The sequence below is a fragment of the Spea bombifrons genome, chromosome 3 (genome assembly GCF_027358695.1).
Source record: "Spea bombifrons isolate aSpeBom1 chromosome 3, aSpeBom1.2.pri, whole genome shotgun sequence".
Taxonomy (NCBI): domain Eukaryota; kingdom Metazoa; phylum Chordata; class Amphibia; order Anura; family Pelobatidae; genus Spea; species Spea bombifrons.
Window position 1 is genome coordinate 9,951,883 of NC_071089.1, and position 19,893 is coordinate 9,971,775.

The 19,893-nt window shown below is 42.7% G+C and overlaps 1 protein-coding gene across 1 annotated transcript; it reads left to right on the top strand.

Annotated features, from left to right (window-relative positions):
• The first annotated feature begins 812 nt into the window (after window positions 1–812).
• Window positions 813–19,510, top strand: SMYD2 (SET and MYND domain containing 2). Its single transcript, XM_053460814.1, has 12 exons — window positions 813–1,131; window positions 7,969–8,032; window positions 10,061–10,171; window positions 11,406–11,466; window positions 12,043–12,167; window positions 13,381–13,448; window positions 14,453–14,555; window positions 17,383–17,493; window positions 17,935–18,055; window positions 18,486–18,660; window positions 18,903–19,011; window positions 19,245–19,510. Exons 1-12 carry the CDS (start codon window positions 965–967, stop codon window positions 19,320–19,322), a joined length of 1,293 nt encoding a protein of 430 aa, XP_053316789.1. The 5' UTR covers window positions 813–964; the 3' UTR covers window positions 19,323–19,510.
• The last annotated feature ends 383 nt before the right edge of the window (window positions 19,511–19,893 follow it).

Genomic DNA, 19,893 nt, shown 5'->3' on the forward strand with positions numbered 1-19,893 from the left:
GTGTGTGAGTATGGACAGGAATGTGTTGTGCAGTGTGACATGCAGTGTACTGAAGAAGCTGTACAGAGTAGGGGGCAGGGCAATTATTTCCTGTGTCTGTGTGTGATGTACCCTGTCCACCCGACTCAACTGCCCCTGCATAAGAATCAATTGCTCTGCGGCCTACTCTGAACAGATTCTTCACCACTCTGTCCTGCTAGGCCTTAAGAAATATTGCCATCTATGTAAAAGAATGGGGGGGGGTTAAGAAAATATTCTTGCCCATGGTGCGACATGGTCCAGGACCGGCCCTCGCATGCTAACGGTATGATGTTACAACCCATGTATATCCTTCATTCCTACACCCCCCATAGGTGTGGAATTGAGTATTCTATACCAACACTCAGTTGGGTTTATTCGCCAATAGGAGAGCTGTGTTTCAGCTCTTCAACTTCACTATACATTCTGAGGGGCCAACCCCAGTGAGCTTCTGTTGCAGGAAGAGCTTGGCTGGCCCCCTATAATGCATACAATGCTTCAGTTATTTACTTACACATTATACAGGGCCATCTCAGCCCTTCTTGCTGGAGAAATTTGCTAGTGCATTCATAACGTATAGCGAAGTGAGGGAGATGACACCACAACTCTCCCTTCACTGAAGAAGCCACAGGTGCAGCCATTAGCTTGTTCTATGCAGTTCTATGAAAAGATAGTGAGTGTACACTCAAACGGCAGCGCCAGCGGTGTGCGTGCTGCAGCCGGTGCGGCTGATACACCCAGACAGCCCTGCAGTGCGTGCACTCTTCACACTGCGCACTGCCTTGTACCCAAACACTGTCTGTCGTGGGAGGGAGGCGGTAGGACCGTGCGGCTGCCGCGACCGGCGCAGCTGTCTCACCCTGTCTGTGTCCCGGGGTGACATTAATAGACGCTCGCAGGCGCTGCGGCCTCTCTCTGCCCTCACACACACTCTCACACCCGCAGCATGGGCCTCTCCGAAGACATCGAAAGGTTCGTCAGCCCCGGGAAGGGCAGAGGCCTGAGGGCTCTGCGGCCCTTCAGACTGGGGGAGCTCATATTCTCCTGCCCGGCCCACACCTACGTGCTGACCGTGAACGAGAGGGGCAATCACTGCGACTACTGCTTTACCAGGTAAAGGACCGCCTGACCCGCACCCACGGACCGTATCCACGCGGCTGGGGTCATTGATTAACCAGGCCCTACGAGACCCGTGTCTAATTGCCCGTATATTACACGAATTACGGCCTTTCTGTCTGCACGTGGGACTACGGGCTCCCACAAGGTCCTAAAGCCTTCAGAGGCTGTATGCGGAACGCAGCTGCCTTTGGAAGGGCTTTAATGTGTGTATCCTGGGCACTGCAAAAGCAGTCTCTGGATTGTAATGGCGTCTAATGAACCAGATTGCATGTGCGATCAGCTGTCAGATCTTCAGAGGACTGTCCCCGATGGAGGTCTCTGCCGCTAGTTCATTTGTAGCCCCTGAATTCTTTATTAACCACACAAATACTGTATGGGCCTTTATTTCCTATAATCCGCATCTCGTTAAAAATGCTCGCCAGCCATTTTATGTTTAATTGAATATCACCCTCATATGATTTATCAGTGATACAGACTGAAGGCGGAGAGTGAGGTAACCGTACCCAACCCCTGTCCCATCCCAGGGTTCAGACAGAGAGACAGTCCCATCCCAGGGTGCCGACAGCGAGACAGTCCCATCCCAGGGTGCCGACAGAGAGACGGTCCCATCCCAGGGTGCCGACAGAGAGACAGTCCCTTCCCAGGGTGCCGACAGAGAGACAGTCCCTTCCCAGGGTGCCGACAGAGAGACGGTCCCATCCCAGGGTGCCGACAGAGAGACAGTCCCTTCCCAGGGTGCCGACAGAGAGACGGTCCCATCCCAGGGTGCAGACAGCGAGACAGTCCCATCCCAGGGTGCCGACAGAGAGACGGTCCCATCCCAGGGTGCCGACAGAGAGACGGTCCCATCCCAGGGTGCCGACAGAGAGACAGTCCCTTCCCAGGGTGCCGACAGAGAGACGGTCCCATCCCAGGGTGCCGACAGAGAGACAGTCCCTTCCCAGGGTGCCGACAGAGAGACGGTCCCATCCCAGGGTGCAGACAGAGAGACGGTCCCATCCCAGGGTGCAGACAGAGAGACGGTCCCATCCCAGGGTGCAGACAGAGAGACGGTCCCATCCCAGGGTGCCGACAGAGAGACAGTCCCTTCCCAGGGTGCCGACAGAGAGACGGTCCCATCCCAGGGTGCCGACAGAGAGACAGTCCCTTCCCAGGGTGCCGACAGAGAGACGGTCCCATCCCAGGGTGCAGACAGAGAGACGGTCCCATCCCAGGGTGCAGACAGAGAGACGGTCCCATCCCAGAGTGCAGACAGAGAGACGGTCCCATCCCAGGGTGCCGACAGAGAGACAGTCCCATCCCAGGGTGCCGACAGAGAGACGGCCCCTTCCCAGGGTGCAGACAGAGAGACGGTCCCATCCCAGGGTGCCGACAGAGAGACGGTCCCATCCCAGGGTGCAGACAGAGAGACGGTCCCATCCCAGGGTGCAGACAGAGAGACGGTCCCATCCCAGGGTGCAGACAGAGAGACGGTCCCGTCTCGGTGTCCAGGATAGCTAACTGTGTTAAGTATATAAATTGCCTAAAAATATTTGTTAAATAAAACCGCTTAGTTTATGTGTAAAGCATTAACATGCCTTTCCCAGAGATAAATATATAAACTCCATTCCCGCCCATTGCAGGTATTTCTGTAGCGTTACGAACCATCGGGAAGAGGAAAAATGAATAGAGAATTTTATAACAAGCCATGTGACGTAACCTTTATTCATTTATTTATAATTCAAGCTTTTTTTGTTTACTTATTTATTTTTACTCGGTGACAGCACTGCCCCACCACCATGGCTTTAATTACGCGGGAACCCCAATCATGCTGTTTGTCTGCTAATTTGCTTCTTCCTGCGCAGAGCTGCCCATGGTCATGAACAATACCGTTTAACATGCTGGATTCATGAACTTTTGGTTTGAATGAATATAAAGCTCTGCCAGCTGGACACTCATTCATGCATTTTAACAGAATTATGGGAAGGTATCAATGAAATATCGCATGTAGGTAGGGTTTCTTCTAGCGAATAACACAGCTCTACGTGCATTCAAAGTTAAAATAGCTGTGTAGGGCCATGTTTTGGCCCTCCACGGCTGTTTTATCTGTTCTCGCTCTAATTCATTGATCTTAATGGCATAGTTATGAAATTCCCAGTATTTTCTTGTCTGGGGGACTACTTCTAAGGACTTGGGAGTATGGTCAGCTTCTCAAAGTAGTGAGTGGGTAAAGCCTAATTACCCCCCAGACCCAGCTTTTCACTATCATACCTTAACTGTGGGGCAGACCCAGAGAGTCACCAGTTATGGCGAATGAATGAGGTCTATGGCGTAGGTCGTGAAAAAAATTTCGTTCTGTCTTCGAAAAAAAAAAAAATTAAACATATTTAATAATCTGGGTGGTCTTTTAGAGTCAAGAAAGATCCCCCCCCCGCCAAATGACAAGATTATAATTGGCGGGTTTTTTTGCCTTCTTTTGGATCGAATGGTCCTTTAGTTTCCTAGAAGACCACGCGTGGAGCTTAGGAAGGAATCGGTGATCAGGTCCATTTAAAAGGTTTCACAGCAGTGAAAACTATTTTTAGGTTTTTCATCCCAGAAACACATGTCCTATTCATGGCTGTCACCTGTTGTCCCTTTGGTGGGGTAGTTTAATGATGTGGATTTTCACAAAGGTTACAAATCAATCCCTGGTTATCCCATTCATTGCACGTTGACTGCCGCGTTCTGTTGTTATCAGTCCCCTCTTTATACTGTCATCATGGCGTTTGTATCACGTGTACCCAGGTGAGGAATTCCACAGATTTTATTTGATGGCAAACCCTGGCTAGATAATTAAATCCGCACCCAATAGATGTCTTAATTCACTTAAAATAGATGATATAGAAAATGGACCACAAATCCCAAATGGTTAAAAAATAAAATAAAATAGAGGATTCTCTAGATTTAATAAATTCGGTAATTAAGCTCATGTTCTCTGGGCTGTGGTGATATCGCACTGAAAGGAATCAAATATACAAAACAATGGAGCTAACGTTACTCAATGTCACAATATATTTATATAAAAATACATTTTATTTAATAGATTTATAATAAATCAAGATCAATAAACATAACGGAAATATATACCAGAAATAAATACAATGCATCAACGCTAGTAGGATATTGTTGCTGCATAAGCGCCAATATACATATATGACGGAGCTTCGTATATAAAATCATATAAAAATAGAAAAATCACCACAATATTCTATATGATATAAAATACAGTATATACAAACACAAATCGGAGAAAAAAATAATAAATATAAAAAAAATCGATAAGAATAATAATTCTTTGATGTTGTCCGCCTGTCAGGATAAGCGTGGCAAACTATGGCTGGATACTTAATCCGACCCAATACCCGCCGTATCTCGTAAAGTATTTTATTTCCATTAAATTCTAGCCTTTTTATTTTGCAGAGAATGAAAGTGTCTATTAACATGAAACCATATGAAAGTAAATGTCACTCGTTATCTGGGAACTTTGTAAATAAGTTGACCCTGAGACTCGTGAAATGTTAACCCTTTAATAGCACGTTGTGAAGATTCTCCGCCTACTGACTCAAATACCGGTCCTCCTGGACACCTTGTCTTGTTGTTATTTTAAGATACACTTAAATGACCCACCTGCATTTAAGCATCGACTGGGAGTCTTTTATATATGATCACCACAGTGTAGAAAAGGAAAGAACTGACGTATGCATACCCACCATATGCTCGATTATAAGACGAGGTTTTTTCCAGAGCAAATGCTCTGAAAAATACCCCTCGTCTTATAATCGGGGTCGTCTTCTCAGACCCCCCAAAAAATGTCTGCTGGGTTCATGCTGCTTACCGATCGCGAGCAGCGTCTCTTCTGTTAGAAGCAGGGCAGGAAGCTTGCAGCGTCCTCACAGAGCTCTATCTCCCCCTCCCTCCTCTGGGGGCGGGGCCAGAGAAGTTGCTCTACAGCCGGTCCCCTGCAGAAGTCTTCGAGTGAGAGATCTGCAGTTCAGGTAAGGGGGTGGGGGAGGGTTTTTGGGTAAGTATGTGTGTTTAATGTGTGAAGTATGTGTGATTAATGGAATGAATGAGTATTTAAATGTGTTTGTGTGTGATAGCATGGATGTGTAAGGGGGGTGGGGGTTGTAGCATGGCATAGGGAGGCTGTAATCCCACTACTATCATCCCCAGGTTCCAGCATGTACTGGCTGCCTTGGCTTGATAGGAGTGTGATTGCTGTTAGCAGTTTGATATATATATATATATATATATATATATATATATATATCAAACTGCTAACAGCAATCACACTCCTATCAAGCCAAGGCAGCCAGTACATGCTGGGTTAAAAGGCATATCATGGGGCTGAGTGGCATATAGGGGGTTAAAATGCATTTCTGGACCTCCAGAAATGCATTTTAACCCCCTATATGCCACTCAGCCCCATGATATGCCTATATACCTCCAGAAATGCATTTTAACCCCCTATATGCCACTCAGCCCCATGATATGCCTTTTAACCCCCTATATGCCAGAGTGGCATATAGGGGTATAAGGCATATCATGGGGCAGAGTGGCAAATAGGGGGGTATAAAGCATTTCTGGGGGCAGAGTGGCATAACTGGGGGGGGGCAGGTTGGCAAATAAAAGGAAATTTAAAAAATATATTTTTCTCAATCATAGCTTTTATTAAACATGAAAAAATAATTTACATGAATTAATATTTACTGGTAAAACTTTTTTCCTATAGGGTCGTCTTATATTCAGGCTTTTTGTTTTTTTCCTAAATTAATATTTTGATTTTGGGGGGTCGTCTTATAATCGGGGTCGTCTTATAATCGAGCAAATACGGTAATTCCAGCACCTAGCAAAGAGGGACATCAGGAGAAGAACGAGGGATTTGGGTCCAACGTTGTGATTACTTTCTAAGGAGGGGTATTTGGGAGGTGTGTAAGTCACGCAGTCACGCTAATTCCCTGCATGGGTGTAGTAATGCTGCTACTATGTGAGTTGCAGAAGGTTGCATGTCGATGGATGCTATTTAAAGCCATCGCAGCTAAAAATGAAACACAGAAGATGGCAACTAATGACTGCTGAACCACACTTGTTGACCAAAGTGTTGCCTGTTGTGGTCACTGGTAGACGGCAGTATAAATAACTTTTAAATACCCACAGCGAATCTGCTATCCTGTTCACTTGACAATGTCGTTCAGTTAGATGTTTTCATGGAAATTAAGGAATTTTTAGCTGTAACATAATTGCAAAAGGCTTTTCTGACGATCAATTAGCCTTTTAAACTTAAACTTGGATCAGCGAACACAACGTGCCATTGGAACGCAGGAGTGATGGGAGTGATAAAGGGCCATTGGAACACAGGAGTGATGGGAGTGATAAAGGGCCATTGGAACACAGGAGTGATGGGAGTGATAAAGGGCCATTGGAACACAGGAGTGATGGGAGTGGTAAAGGGCCATTGGAACATGGGAGTGATAAAGGGCCTCTGTGCGTCTATGAAGATAGTCATTTAAATTATTAACGTTTCTGATCTATTTCATATTATTTTAATGTACAAAATTAGCTTTTCTTTCCAAAACAAGGACATTTCTAAGTGACCCCAAACGTTAGAACGTGTGTGTATGAGTATATATACATATATATTTCAGGTTTTGTGTTTTAACAGATATGCTGGGTTAGGTTGATTTTTCAAGGGCCTGCATTAGAAAGCCCATTTTCCTAAAACCTGCCTTTAATATTAAACTTTATTATACAATCCCTTACTCTTCCTGATCTAAAATCTATACAATATTGAGTTTCCGAAAATACAGAAAATGCTGGTAAGGAAATATCAGAATTTGTAAATGTCTTTTTTTTTTTTTATGGTCGATGTTATAGAAAGGGTTAACCGTGGGGGGGGGGGTTAAGATATCCTGGTATGTTTGATGTAAGAATAGACTTTCCTTTTATTCCCTTATGTGGTCCTTCAGAAGAACTCAGGAGATAGCAAGTGTTTTCCTGCGAGACGCTGGAATTCTCTCTTCCCTCCTGACATGTTCCAGAGCGCTTTATCGATATGTCAGTGCTGAGCCTTGGACGTCGTACAATTGTTTACTGATAACTACGTTCAGATACGGCAGATTCGCTGCTTTTATGGTTTGCCTCCGTCACCATGAGATAAAAAAAAAATCAGATTAAAAAAAACCCCATTATTTTCCATTTATTCTAGGTCCATAAGAGTCCTGCTTATCGGCCGTGTTTGTTTTTGTGTGTATAATGTCAGCTCTCTGATGGCTTTGAAAATAAGAGCCAAAACTGGAGGCGCTGGTCCTCCATCATTCCTCGCTCGGTCTTTGCTTCCTGTGGCCGTAACCGTCTGGTGCTTTACTTGGCCGGAGGCATAATGCGTAGTTAAATTAATAATACGTCTTGAATTTCACCGGATTGATTCAGCTGCGAGTTATACGGGGTCGACTCTGCTGTTCCTAATACACAGTGAAGTTGGTGGGATGAACGGCTTAGTCTTACACCAACTCACCGCTTAGTGAATACGTTCATGCGTTCTCCATGTTTACTCTAGTGACTTGTCGTTAAGCATCACAGCTGTGACCATGGAATTTTAAATAATCTCTGATAAAGTTTCTTCCGTCCAGGTATTCCAAACGCTGTATAGGAGAATTTGCGGATCGTATACTAATGGCCTGGGGAACACTTTTTCGGGTATTTAGGGCCATGCATTTTATTAATCCGCTATTATAAATCTGTTATTTCAGGGTAAACTGATGGCCAAATACATTCCTATACCTTTTGTCTTTCTTGTCTTCCCGTCTATAGGAAAGAAGGATTATCAAAGTGTGGCAAATGCAAACAAGCCTTCTACTGCAACGTAGAATGCCAGGTATGACTTTCCGCTGCAACCAACTTCAGTGATCTGTGTACATATGGTAAACGTATGATAAATAGTTTTTCTATTTTTTGAATGTTTCCGCGTTCTGTCCATTTCAGATTCCGTTTCTCCTCATTCTTTTTGGTGTCATTTTTATGCTACTAAAACACAGCTGAATTTTTTTGTATGGTTTTCTCCCAATATTATTCCCAACAGACCGAATATTTGAGTCTTCCTTTACATATTGTGTTTCGGGTCTGTACGTCACTCATTCTTTCCCCTGGATTGTGTTAGCACTAATTGTGCCCATTAACTGGCATCATTTATTTAATTGATTATATCATGTTGAAGAAGCCATAATGTCTGCATTTCTTCCCATTAATATTTTTATTGAAATGAAACAAATTCTGAATGGCAAAACTGCTCGAATTCGGCAACTGCCCGGTGTATCTAGGGGCATGGCTGATTAACTGCACAGCAAAATATGCCAAGATTAACCCTGGCCTACCCCCCCAGACTCGTTTTAGTGATTTATAAGTGCATGCGGGCCATATGTGCTATTTACACCAAGAACCACATAAAGTCTACAAAAAATCCAATCCACAGCCAATGGAAATTTTTGTTTTATCAGCAGGTTTGACATTTTTCACACCTGTAAAGACAGTGAGTGACCTGTGTTTCTATTGGTTGTGAAGTCAATATGATGTCATGCAGGGCTGCCCCGCATCAGGATGTACAGAAGCTCCACAGATTTAACCCCTTAACCTATATGCTGATTCCTGTTGAGTTGGGGAACAATCAATTTGAAGAACACATTAATAATGGCCAGGCTCAAATATCTTTCTCTTTCCCAATAGAATATATAATTCATCTACACATTTTTGGTTTCTCATAACCTTCTCGGCTAATATAAGCTCTTAATCATATCGAATTTGAAATGCTGGTCACTTTTCTTCAACTCTATGCGATCCTGCCTGAGGATACGTTTTAATTAGCAATACCTACAGGGGGAAATCTCATTCAATTTAGGTTTTTAACAAAAACTTTCTCCAGAATATTTTTGTTTTTCTCAACATTGACCTCATTTCGACATTAACATTTAGTGGAATAATGATAAAAATGCAAATTATGTGTCAAATATTTGACCGACTTTCCTTATGGAGGGCTTCCTGTAGATTTGTGTAGAATTTTTAGCTAGTCCATTAAGGTTCCCTTGCTTTCTTAACAGTCTAGAGACTAGAGAGTAGAGCCCTGCGCGGGACTACTTTTTTAATCCCGCTCCCGCGGTTTTTAATCCCGCTCCCGCAATGTGGGTGTTCCGCTCCCGCCACTTTTGTGGCCAATCCCGCCCACTCCCGCCACATTTGTGGCCAATCATGCCCGCCTCCTTACCTGATTTCCCGCGCAGTCCCGCGCGGCTGCCCTCGAGTTGTTCCCTCACGGCGTCTCTTCTCTTGCTCCGCCCAGGAACAAGGCGGAGTCACAGGAAGTGACGTCACATCACATGACTCCGTTTTGTTCCTGGGCGGAGCAAGCTAGGAGACACTGTAAGGGAGCAGCAAGAAGGCAGCCTTGCGGGACTGCGCGGGATTACCGGGACCCGCAGGTACAGTGCCTGACCGCCCGCTCCCGTCCGCAGCCCCAGCAAGACCGCCCGCGCCCGCAGTCCTCTACTAGAGAGCCCCAGTTGGTCTACGTCTAGGGACTGATCATTTCAAAATGTCTTCTAACCTATGAATATCCATTTGTTTCAATGGTACAGCTACATATACTTAGTTGAACCTCTGTTACTACTTGCTTATCTAGGGACCGGTTTTGGCAAAAAGTGCCTTCAGGATGTATTTTTTGCCCCTTTTGACTCTGACTCTTCTTTTGAAAGAAGTGAAGATTCCATCATCTCATTTGCAGGTTTTGTTCAGTGTCTTTGTGTCATCCAATATTTGTAAAGGAAACATGTTTCGCTTGACCTTTGTCCGTAGAGAAGACAACTGCATCCTTTTTTTCGTAAATTGTTGTACTTTGTTTTTGTAACCAACGTAGAAAGGAGACTGGCCGATGCACAAGTTGGAATGCTCCGCGATGTGCACTTACGGGGACAACTGGAGTCCCTCGGAAACTGTAAGGCTTACCGCAAGAATTCTGGCCAAGCAGGTGAGACCAGATAGTCGCGCTTCGTCCTCTTCTAAAGAAACAAAGATTTATGTTTTACACGGTGTTTATCTGTGTCTTTGCATTGAAGTTCCGAGTTATTATTACATTTTATAAAAAAAATCTAAATGGACAGGTGTTGGTGGTACCTTGATAGACAAAACAATCCAGATGGCTCGTGCCTGGGTTAAATCATGAACACTCGTACTCCATTAAGAAGCTGCTTTCTATAAGCTATAACTTTATGATTACTTTTATTTTAAAGTTCGTATATCCCTCTCGGTGTTTAAATAAAAATGCAGATCTGTCATTTCCCTGAAACATGCCTGATTCAGTACCGCTTGAAGTGTGTCTTAGAAGCGTCAGCCCATCCCAAGCCTCCTCTGAATTTGGTCGCGTTCTTCTTCTGCTTTACGAAGTTACTCTGAATGATTTCATGTTCTAAAATTACGTTTTAAATGGAAGCTTAATGCTTGAATAAAAACAAGCGCCGCTCTGCCATTACGTTCAAGGTCACAATTAAAGTGAAAGTTAAGAACTTTGTATGCTATCGAGTAGCTGTATTAACCTCCGAAGACGGGTAATTTGATTTCCGAAGCACTGTTGGAGCCTTGAGATCTTATATTTATTATTATTTATTTAATTTTATATCTTTCAACAACAACAAAAAAAACCCCGATATGGCAAGAGTTTAGTTCAGCAGCCTACAGCTCCTCCGTGATATCGCTGAAGTTAAAAAGTGGTCTACTGATCCACAAATGAATCCTGTCGTTTCGTACGCTAGACGATACTGGCAAGAGTGTATAATAGCTAGCTGTTAGAATAAATCAATATTCTGTACGAAAGCTAAGCATGCTAAGTACGACCTCCCGCAAACACGCGTTTAATGGCCAAACCTACAAAGAAGGGGCCCGAGGCCAACAGCTGAACCCTACATCTAAACTCTATCAACAGTAGATGGCTTCACCTGCCTCAAAGTACAACTCGCAAAGTCTGACTTATTTAGATGCATCGGAAACAAAGGGAAATATAATTACAGATTTAAATAAATCCTGCCTTTTTTATCCCGCCGCATACAGATGGAGAACGGCCTGAACATTGCTTGTGGCGGTGCAATTTGTTTCTTTTTCTCTCCAGATGCTTTGAAAGTCCATATGAATAACAAATTTAGTTAGAAATGAATGTTTCTTCCAAACTATACATTTAGCAATTAAAATTTGGCTTCTTTGCATCATAGAGAACCCAGACAGAAAGAACGCAGTCGGAACGTTTCCTGTCCGTTAAGGAATTTGAATCTCGTAAGCATGATCTATTTATCCCAAATGTGGTGTTTATTAAACGCATGTGGCTTGGGGTGTTTTGCCTAATTCTTGGGTTTATTGAATGTTTTCCTGAGCCATCTTTAGGGATTTGGAAGTCAATCATGCAGTTAAACTACCAGAGTTGAGTTTATAGTAAAAGAAAAGCAAGAGTCTATTAGTTTATTATTTCCAATTTATCGATAGACGTGGAGTTCTGAATGAGAACTTGAGCGTTAACGGAAAAGGTTTACATGAAGTTAATGAATGATGGGGCAATGGATCAATGAGATCTCAAACGCAGGTAGCCCATAGGTCCTGAAATGCTACTGTTGGCACCCAACGATTTGTGGAATTCCATTATGAATTAGTTGGGGTTTATTTACTAAACGTGAAATTGGCAGGAGAGTAATGCTATGAGCTATCTTCTGCAAGAATATCTTGGGTGGCCCTGTATAGAGATGCTGTGTTCCAGTTCTCTGACACGGGGCAGCAGCTTGCATTTTCAGCAAATTGTGTGACGTTTCAGCAAAACGTATATATTTTTATTCTTTTCCATGTATTTTTCCTTTGCAGATCTTGATAAGCTTGACAATGAAAAGAAAGAGCTGATCCAGAATGATATAGCAGCCTTGCACCATTTTTACTCCAAGAGTTTGCACTATTCAGATAATGCTGCTCTCGAAGTTCTGTTTGCACAGGTAAGATGCACCTGTTTTTTTTAACTAAAGTGCCAATAAATCTATCTCAGTGTATATATATATATACATAATGGGAGGGCTTTTTCTGCCACTGATTGGCTGCCATTCAGTGGTGAGAATATCAGACAGTGGAGGATGAGAGGAGCTGTAGCTTTTTATTTTTTTGATTCTTGGGATGTTTTATGTCGTTATATTTCTCCATTTTGTGGCGGTGCGCGTTGCATTTCCTCCTCCCCAAGACGAGATGAGGCGGTTTGGTGAACTCATCTCATTCTGCCCCAATATAAAATGGGCGTTTAAACGAACTCCGTTTCTAAAAATCCTTGTATTGAGAATCCCAATTGTAGCAACATAACATGAAATGCTGTATCTGCGTGGTATCATTTATTACCCTGACAACACCTTTTCCGCAGCTGTTGTCAGCTGAACCTGTCACAGCCAGTGAATCACAATAAACCTCATCTCGGTTATATTTAAACTGTCAGCTATTGCCTCCGAAAAAAAGGAAATCTTTGTGAATACCCCCTCTTGCAGGCACTTGGGTGGACATTAGAGCCCTGCGCGGGACTACTTTTTTAATCCCGCTCCCGCAATGTGGGTGTTCCGCTCCCGCCACATTTGTGGGCAATCCCGTCCGCTCCCGCGACATTTGTGGCCAATCATGCCCGCCTCCTTACCTGAGTTCCCGCGCAGTCCCGCGCGGCTGCCCTCGAGTTGTTCCCTCACGGCGTCTCTTCTCTTGCTCCGCCCAGGAACAAGGCGGAGTCACAGGAAGTGACGTCACATCACGTGACTCCGTTTTGTTCCTGGGCGGAGCAAGCTAGGAGACACTGTAAGGGAGCAGCAAGAAGGCAGCCTTGCGGGACTGCGTGGGATTACCGGGACCCGCAGGTACAGTGCCTGACCGCCCGCGCCCGCAAGTTTTTTGGTGGGACCCGCCTCCCAGTGCAGTCCTCTAGTGGACATGACATCTTGTTGGCTCTTATGTCTCTACATCCGATTAAAAGGCATTTTCAGTCTAGTTTATTTATTTATGGAGCGATGCAGACCTTATTTCTGAAATATGGAGTATGGCAACCCCCATGCTCCAAAACCACGTGTGTTTTAATAATAATAAGATCAAGAGTTATTAAAAAGTAAGTAATATGTAGTATTGAAATAGCGGAAGGGATTATGACATTCCGTGATCTCTCTTAATCTTTTATTCCCCTAGGTTAACTGTAATGGCTTTACTATTGAAGACGAGGAGCTCTCTCACGTTGGATCAGCGATATTTCCAGAGTATGTTTATTTACTATTATTATGATGCATTTTGTGTTATTTATGTGCTGTCGTGGGGTGTTTTTCCCCCCCGTACGTGACAGATGGACACGACAAGTTAAAGTCAGATGCACCCTGATTTCTAACACTTTTTAAAACCTTTTGCTAGCTTCTCAGCTTAAAGTGGTTGTAATGAGATTTATTTTTAGATGCGAAGATTTTGTCTGTGTAACTGCCTTTCACTTTGTCTGATAATCCCTAAAGCATGATACGGCTCCAAAAGTTGAATGCCTGGATTCATCAATCTATAATCCATCTGTAGCTTCCATTAACCTTAATGGGAGTTACTGTGCGGTCTGATCGTGTATAATGAAGAATGTGTTCGGAGCGAGGACGTGTGACACGCGGTCTTGGAAATGCAGCCGTATTTATAGCAGAGATCCTCCTGGAAGTAGAAATTGCTGAATTGGCAGACTATGCCCGTTGTACAGCGCTGGGCAATATGATGGCGCTATATAAATCAATAATAATAATCTGACGTTACATAGGGTAATAGCGTCTGGGTGACATCCTCAGCTTTAAGTTAGGGTGATTGCATCATGGATGTGCAGCCGACAAATCTGCAGCAACTCTGTGATGCCATCGTGTCCATATGGACCAAAATCTCAGAGGAATGTTTCCAGCACCTTGTAGAACGTATGTCACGAAGAATGAAGGCAAAAGGGGGTCCAACCCGGTACTAGCAAGGTGTACCTAATAAAGAGACCAGTGAGTGTATACTATTCTCGGAGAGGTTCTTTTTCATATATTATGATTATCTGTTTTTTTGGAAGGACCCAACGTCACACTCATTGTCCGTACATAAATCTCATCGGTTGACCGTAGTCTGAATCTGTCTGCTGTGATGAAGCTGAGATGTGTGACATACAAATGAGAGAATTCGTGGTTTTTTCGTTGGTTACAGATAATGTGCACGATGCGGAATTTCAAAATAATCCATGAAACCTTTTTTCTCCCCCCGATAGTGTTGCTCTGATGAATCACAGCTGCTGCCCAAACGTGATTGTCACGTATAAGGGTACAGTCGCGGAGGTTCGAGCCGTGCAAGAGATCAATGCCGGAGACGAGGTAAAATGCCGGATCGCCGTATTAAATGTCTATTGATAATGCGTTAACCAGAGTGCACCCGGTTTTCTTCCAGTGGCAACTCGCCTACAAATTGTTTAATGCGGGTCATTAAAAATATACTTAAGACATCCTTTAAAATCTGTGCCGATTGTCTTACCTGGGAAGACAGAGAGAGATATTATCTGATTTTTTAATGCTTATATTTAAACACCTCCTGAGTTGTAGTTCAGACATTTTTAAGTCAATATAGATATACATTTTCCTAATCAGCAAGTTCTAAAGATATTAAGTGAAGTTTAGGTATATTAACTGAAAAATGCCATTTCATTCCATCCGAGTAAACAATCAAGAATCCGAACCCACATAAACCTATGAAAGTCTGTACCCTAAAGCAAGGGGTAACATTAAACTTGACAAGGGAACTGCATGAAAGCCATATAGGATATAAACGAATTGAACACCTCCAGAGCTAAAATCCTTCCTTACGCTTCAATATATATAAGTAAACTTGAAGATTTTCATCGAAATTATTTGAATCCATTGCCCTTACAGAAAACAGAATCCTTAACTTCTACACCCAACACGTTTCACTTCAACAGAGGCTTCGCCAGGGTTACCCCTATCTATTATCCATGCCGCGGGGGCAGTTTTGGTTGACATTTTATTTTATGCAGAACCATAAAAAAGGGATTTATCTGTTCATTTTAGCAAATACATTTTGGTTGCTTAGATAGCAGGCAATGAAATAAATATCCCAGTACACAGTATGGGTGGCTAACTATACAATTAGTTAGCAGCTTATGCGAGCAGACAGCAGCAGTGGGAATTGGCTGCAAGGAACACATTTTTTGGCACTCGCTTTTCCCCTTAATCCTGTCTTGAGTGAGTCTGGTCACTGTTTGGAATCTTGACGAGAGCCTCAGGGGGACTTCAAACACTAAACAGATATCCCTCTTAAATAAACGCGGATATGCCACGGGATCCGGAAAGCCATTCGGTAATGAATGCTCTCGAGCTGCCGCGCCGTTCTCTTACCCTGTCCTGCGTTTCCACCTTTTGGCTCTGAGTGGTTATTACAACCAGCAATGAAATCTCGGTTTTTCCCCCCCAGATCAGATACCACTCACTCCTGTGAACAGATATTCAGCAATTCAATTAGATGCACTGACCCGAGTTTTAGAATATCCGAGATAATAACTGATAGAAGAATAAAGCTTAATAATGTGCATCGTAGATAAGATCAGAACAGAGTTGGTTGTGAAACATGATCTGATATGGGTTGGAAGAAGGATGCCGTGAAGCACATGTTTGACAAGAGTCAAGACTTTAAGATATAAAAGACAGCTTTCGTTTTACCTCCCGTGGCTTCGGATATGGCCATAGTAGTGTTTAATTAGATCTATAGAGGGCTTTGTGTGATTTCCGCATATCTATGGAATCCGTTTAACTCTAAATGACAAATGTGACTTATTTTACTAAGTGGAAGTAAACACAGGGCTAGGTGTGAAAAAAAGCCGATAATTCCAGCCACATCAGTTTTGCAATTCGACATGAAAAAAATCCATCAGTCAGTCGTTTCTAGCGCACTTGTTTAGTATGCATACAGTTTAAAGGACAAAGCTAAGCGGTGTACTAGCAAAACCATTAACGGAGGTATTTAGCCAGTCACAGGAGTAGTTCCAGGAGATTAGCGAATGTTGTGCCCGTTCACATGAAAGGCAGTAGAGAAGAGTCCGACAACTACAGGCCCGTGAGTCTTACATCAGTAGAGGGAAAATTAATGGGAACCAAGGTGGTGCAGTAGACGTTGCGTATCTAGATTTCATTGACGCTTCTTACTGTGTCTCACAAAGACGTATCAATAAACTGCAATCTGTGAGTTTAGATCCCACTGTTGTTGAAAGGATTAGGCAGCGGCTGAGTGACAGACAACAGAGGGTTGTACTCAACAGAGTATATACGGAGTGAGGCCTTGATACCAGTGGGATACCTCAGGGATCTGTACTTGGACCCATTCTCTTTAATATTTTTATTAGTGATATTGCAGAAGGTCTTGATGGAAGGTTATGTCTATTTGCTGACGACACAAACATTTGCAACAGGGTTGATGTTCCTGGAGGAAAAAGCCAAATGGCAAATGATTTAGGTAAACTGGAAAAAAGGTCAGAGCTGTGGCAACTGACATTTAATGTAGATAAATGCAAAGTAATGCACCTGGGCAGAGTATAGAATATTTGATAGTGTCCTAACCTCAACGTGCGAGGAAAGGGATTTAGGGGTAATTATTTCTGAGGATTTAAAGATAGATAGACAATGCAGTAGAGCAGCAGGTAATGCCAGCAGAATGCTTGATTGTATAGCGAGAGGTATTAGCAGTAGAGAGAAGGAAGTGCTCATGCCGTTGTACAGATCACTGGTGAGACCTCACTTGGAGTATTGCCAGTGAAGGTTAAAGGATCTTTTAGCTTGAATAAAGACGATACGGGGGAGGGATATAATAGAAACATTTAAATGCATAAAATAAATCAACATCGCAAAGGAGGAGAAAGAAGAAAAGACGATAAACTACCACAACAAGAGGAAATAGTCTTAAATTAGAGGGGCAACGGTTCAAAAGTAATATCAGACAGGAGGAGACATCAGAGGTGATGGGATTTCAGGAGCATTGGCATGTGAGCTGGCACTTCATGCATGTGAAAAGACGTGTATCACGCACACAGCCCACAGGGTCCACTGATTTGGGCTCGATATTTTGATGTTTTTAATTCACAGATTCCTTTTTAACAAGCGATACAGTATTTTACATAAATCTCCATTCTGCTTTCAGATTTTCACCAGTTACATTGATCTGCTATACCCCACAGAAGACCGGAACGACCGCCTCAAAGATGCTTATTTCTTCAGCTGTGAATGCAAAGAGTGCGCGACAAAGCAGAAGGTAATATATATAAATATTAATATATATAAATATATATATCCCTGGGTGTATCAGTGTTTCTGAACACATGATATGAAATGTATATTAGAGGGACAGTTTAATGTCTCTGACAGCCTCACTATAGTAGAATGCATATTAAAGCACTCTGTGAGAACTTTATAGGAAACTTTTTAATTTTTTTAACTAATCTTCTAAAATATATCATTCATTTCTTAATAGTTCACAGCAGCGCAATGCAACACGTAAAAAGGAGAGTAAAACTATCACTTGGTGTTGAAGTAATTGCGGGGATCGTTGTAGCTTTTTAGTAACGTGTCTCGGGGGGGTTGTGGAGATATTAAAGGGTGTGTATCTGGCAATCGTTATACATACACGAAGAAACACGCACATATGATCAATAAAACATCATTTTGTATTAAAACCCATGCCGTATTTCCACAGGATGGAGCAAAATTGGAAATCCGAAAGCTAAGTGATCCCCCCAGCTCAAAGACCATAAAAGACATGATTAAGTACGCGAGGAACGTGGTTGAAGAGTTCCGAAGAGCCAAGCACTACAAAAATATCCTTTTTATTAACATTTTAATTATAATTTACAAAATCGGGTATTTTGGGATGCAGCAGATACAATTTACTTATTTATTTACTATAAAATACTGTATTGTCCCGATCATAGGCCGCACTTTTTTCCAATCATTTAAATGAGGGGTGCAGCCTATAATCGGGGGTTTAGCTATTTAGGACCGAGCACAGTGCGATGAAAGGGAGCACTTCCGGTAGCGCGGTCCGTCTGTAATGCGATTTCCCCCGGCAACGCGAGCTGCTAAAATTAGTTCCACCCCGTTCTGCTCATTCTTAGTTAGAGGGTGCATCATAAATTAAGGGGGGACTCTAAAAAGGCTATTGTATTGCAGTATCCTACTTTATAGCCTTTTAAGGTCCCTTTCCCAGATCCCGCAGACCCGTATGTAATGTTTCCTTCACTGTCATACCGCCCAGCGAGCTGCTGGAAATGTGTGAGCTCAGCATGGAGAAGATGGGATCCGTGTTTGAGGATACCAATGTCTACATGTTACATATGATGTACCAAGCCATGGGTGTTTGCCTCTACATGCAAGACTGGGAAGGTGCCCTGAAGTATGGGCAAAAAATTATCAAACCATACAGGTAAATATAAGGGTTCCGGTGTTTGTCTTGTTCGTTTATTTAATTTAGTTCCTGTTTTTAGAATTGGAAAAGTTCAAAATGATCTGCAGGAAATCATTTTAGCATTAAAGGAAATGACCGTAATTCAGGTTAGATTTAGCCAATCTGTGCACTGTACAATAATGCATTATAAAGCAAAATTGCATCCAGTCTCACTTATGTTTTGGGGTTAATTCTCTAATAAAAGCTATTTTGTTTTTCAGTAAGCACTATCCTGCCTATTCTTTGAATGTTGCCTCCATGTGGCTAAAACTCGGCAGACTTTACATGGGGCTAGAGAACACAGCGGCAGGGACAAAAGCCCTGAAGAAGGTATGTGTCCGCTCACAGGGCCGTTATTTGAACGCACAGTTATACTTTTCCTACGTTTTTAAAAGCTATTTTATTTGAATACTTTGCAAAACAGCCATTTCGATGCCCGGGACAGGGGCAGAGTAGAGTATCTTTCTCAATTTGTGTTAAATACTAATAAACTAATGCAAATTACATAACATGTTTGATCAATAGAACTTTTTTTTTTTAATATTTTGCTCTTTTCATCTTAGGCCATTGCGATAATGGAAATCGCTCACGGTCCCGATCATCATTATATAACCGAAATAAAGAAGGAGCTGGAACATTAAAGTACGAACCCTGTGCGCTTCTATGTAAACACGTGTTCGGAATGCTGAATGTATGTTATGGAACCGCTAGTAAATCTGCCTTATCGTATGGAGCCTAACGAGTAGTATGTTAACCGGCAGCTGTCCTGCAAAGACGGCAACGTGTGCGGTAACAATCCTCCAATAAAAAAATAAAACATATCTGTAAATTATAGCTAGCAAAATATATGTATTATTTATGTCCTATAGAGCATTTGCTGTTATCTGTAGGCTATTGGCTAACTTAACAGCAACAAATAAAAACGTGGAACTTTTTATCTAACGATTTGCTAGGAATTTTACCCGTCCGCGTCGGTAGACCCTCCCTGACGCGGAAGTCTTCATCTACAGGTTTACTTAAGAAGCCTGTCTTTAAATTATTACAACGTGACACTTTATGTCAGTTTCACCCATATATTGTCACATTTCTAGCTAATGTATCGTTAAAAAGCTATTCTGTGCTTTTAGATGTTAACCCTTTCCCAGGGGGTTCTGAAGGCATAGATGATAAAAATGACTGCCAAGTGGGCATTGTGTTTGTTTTTTTTTTATT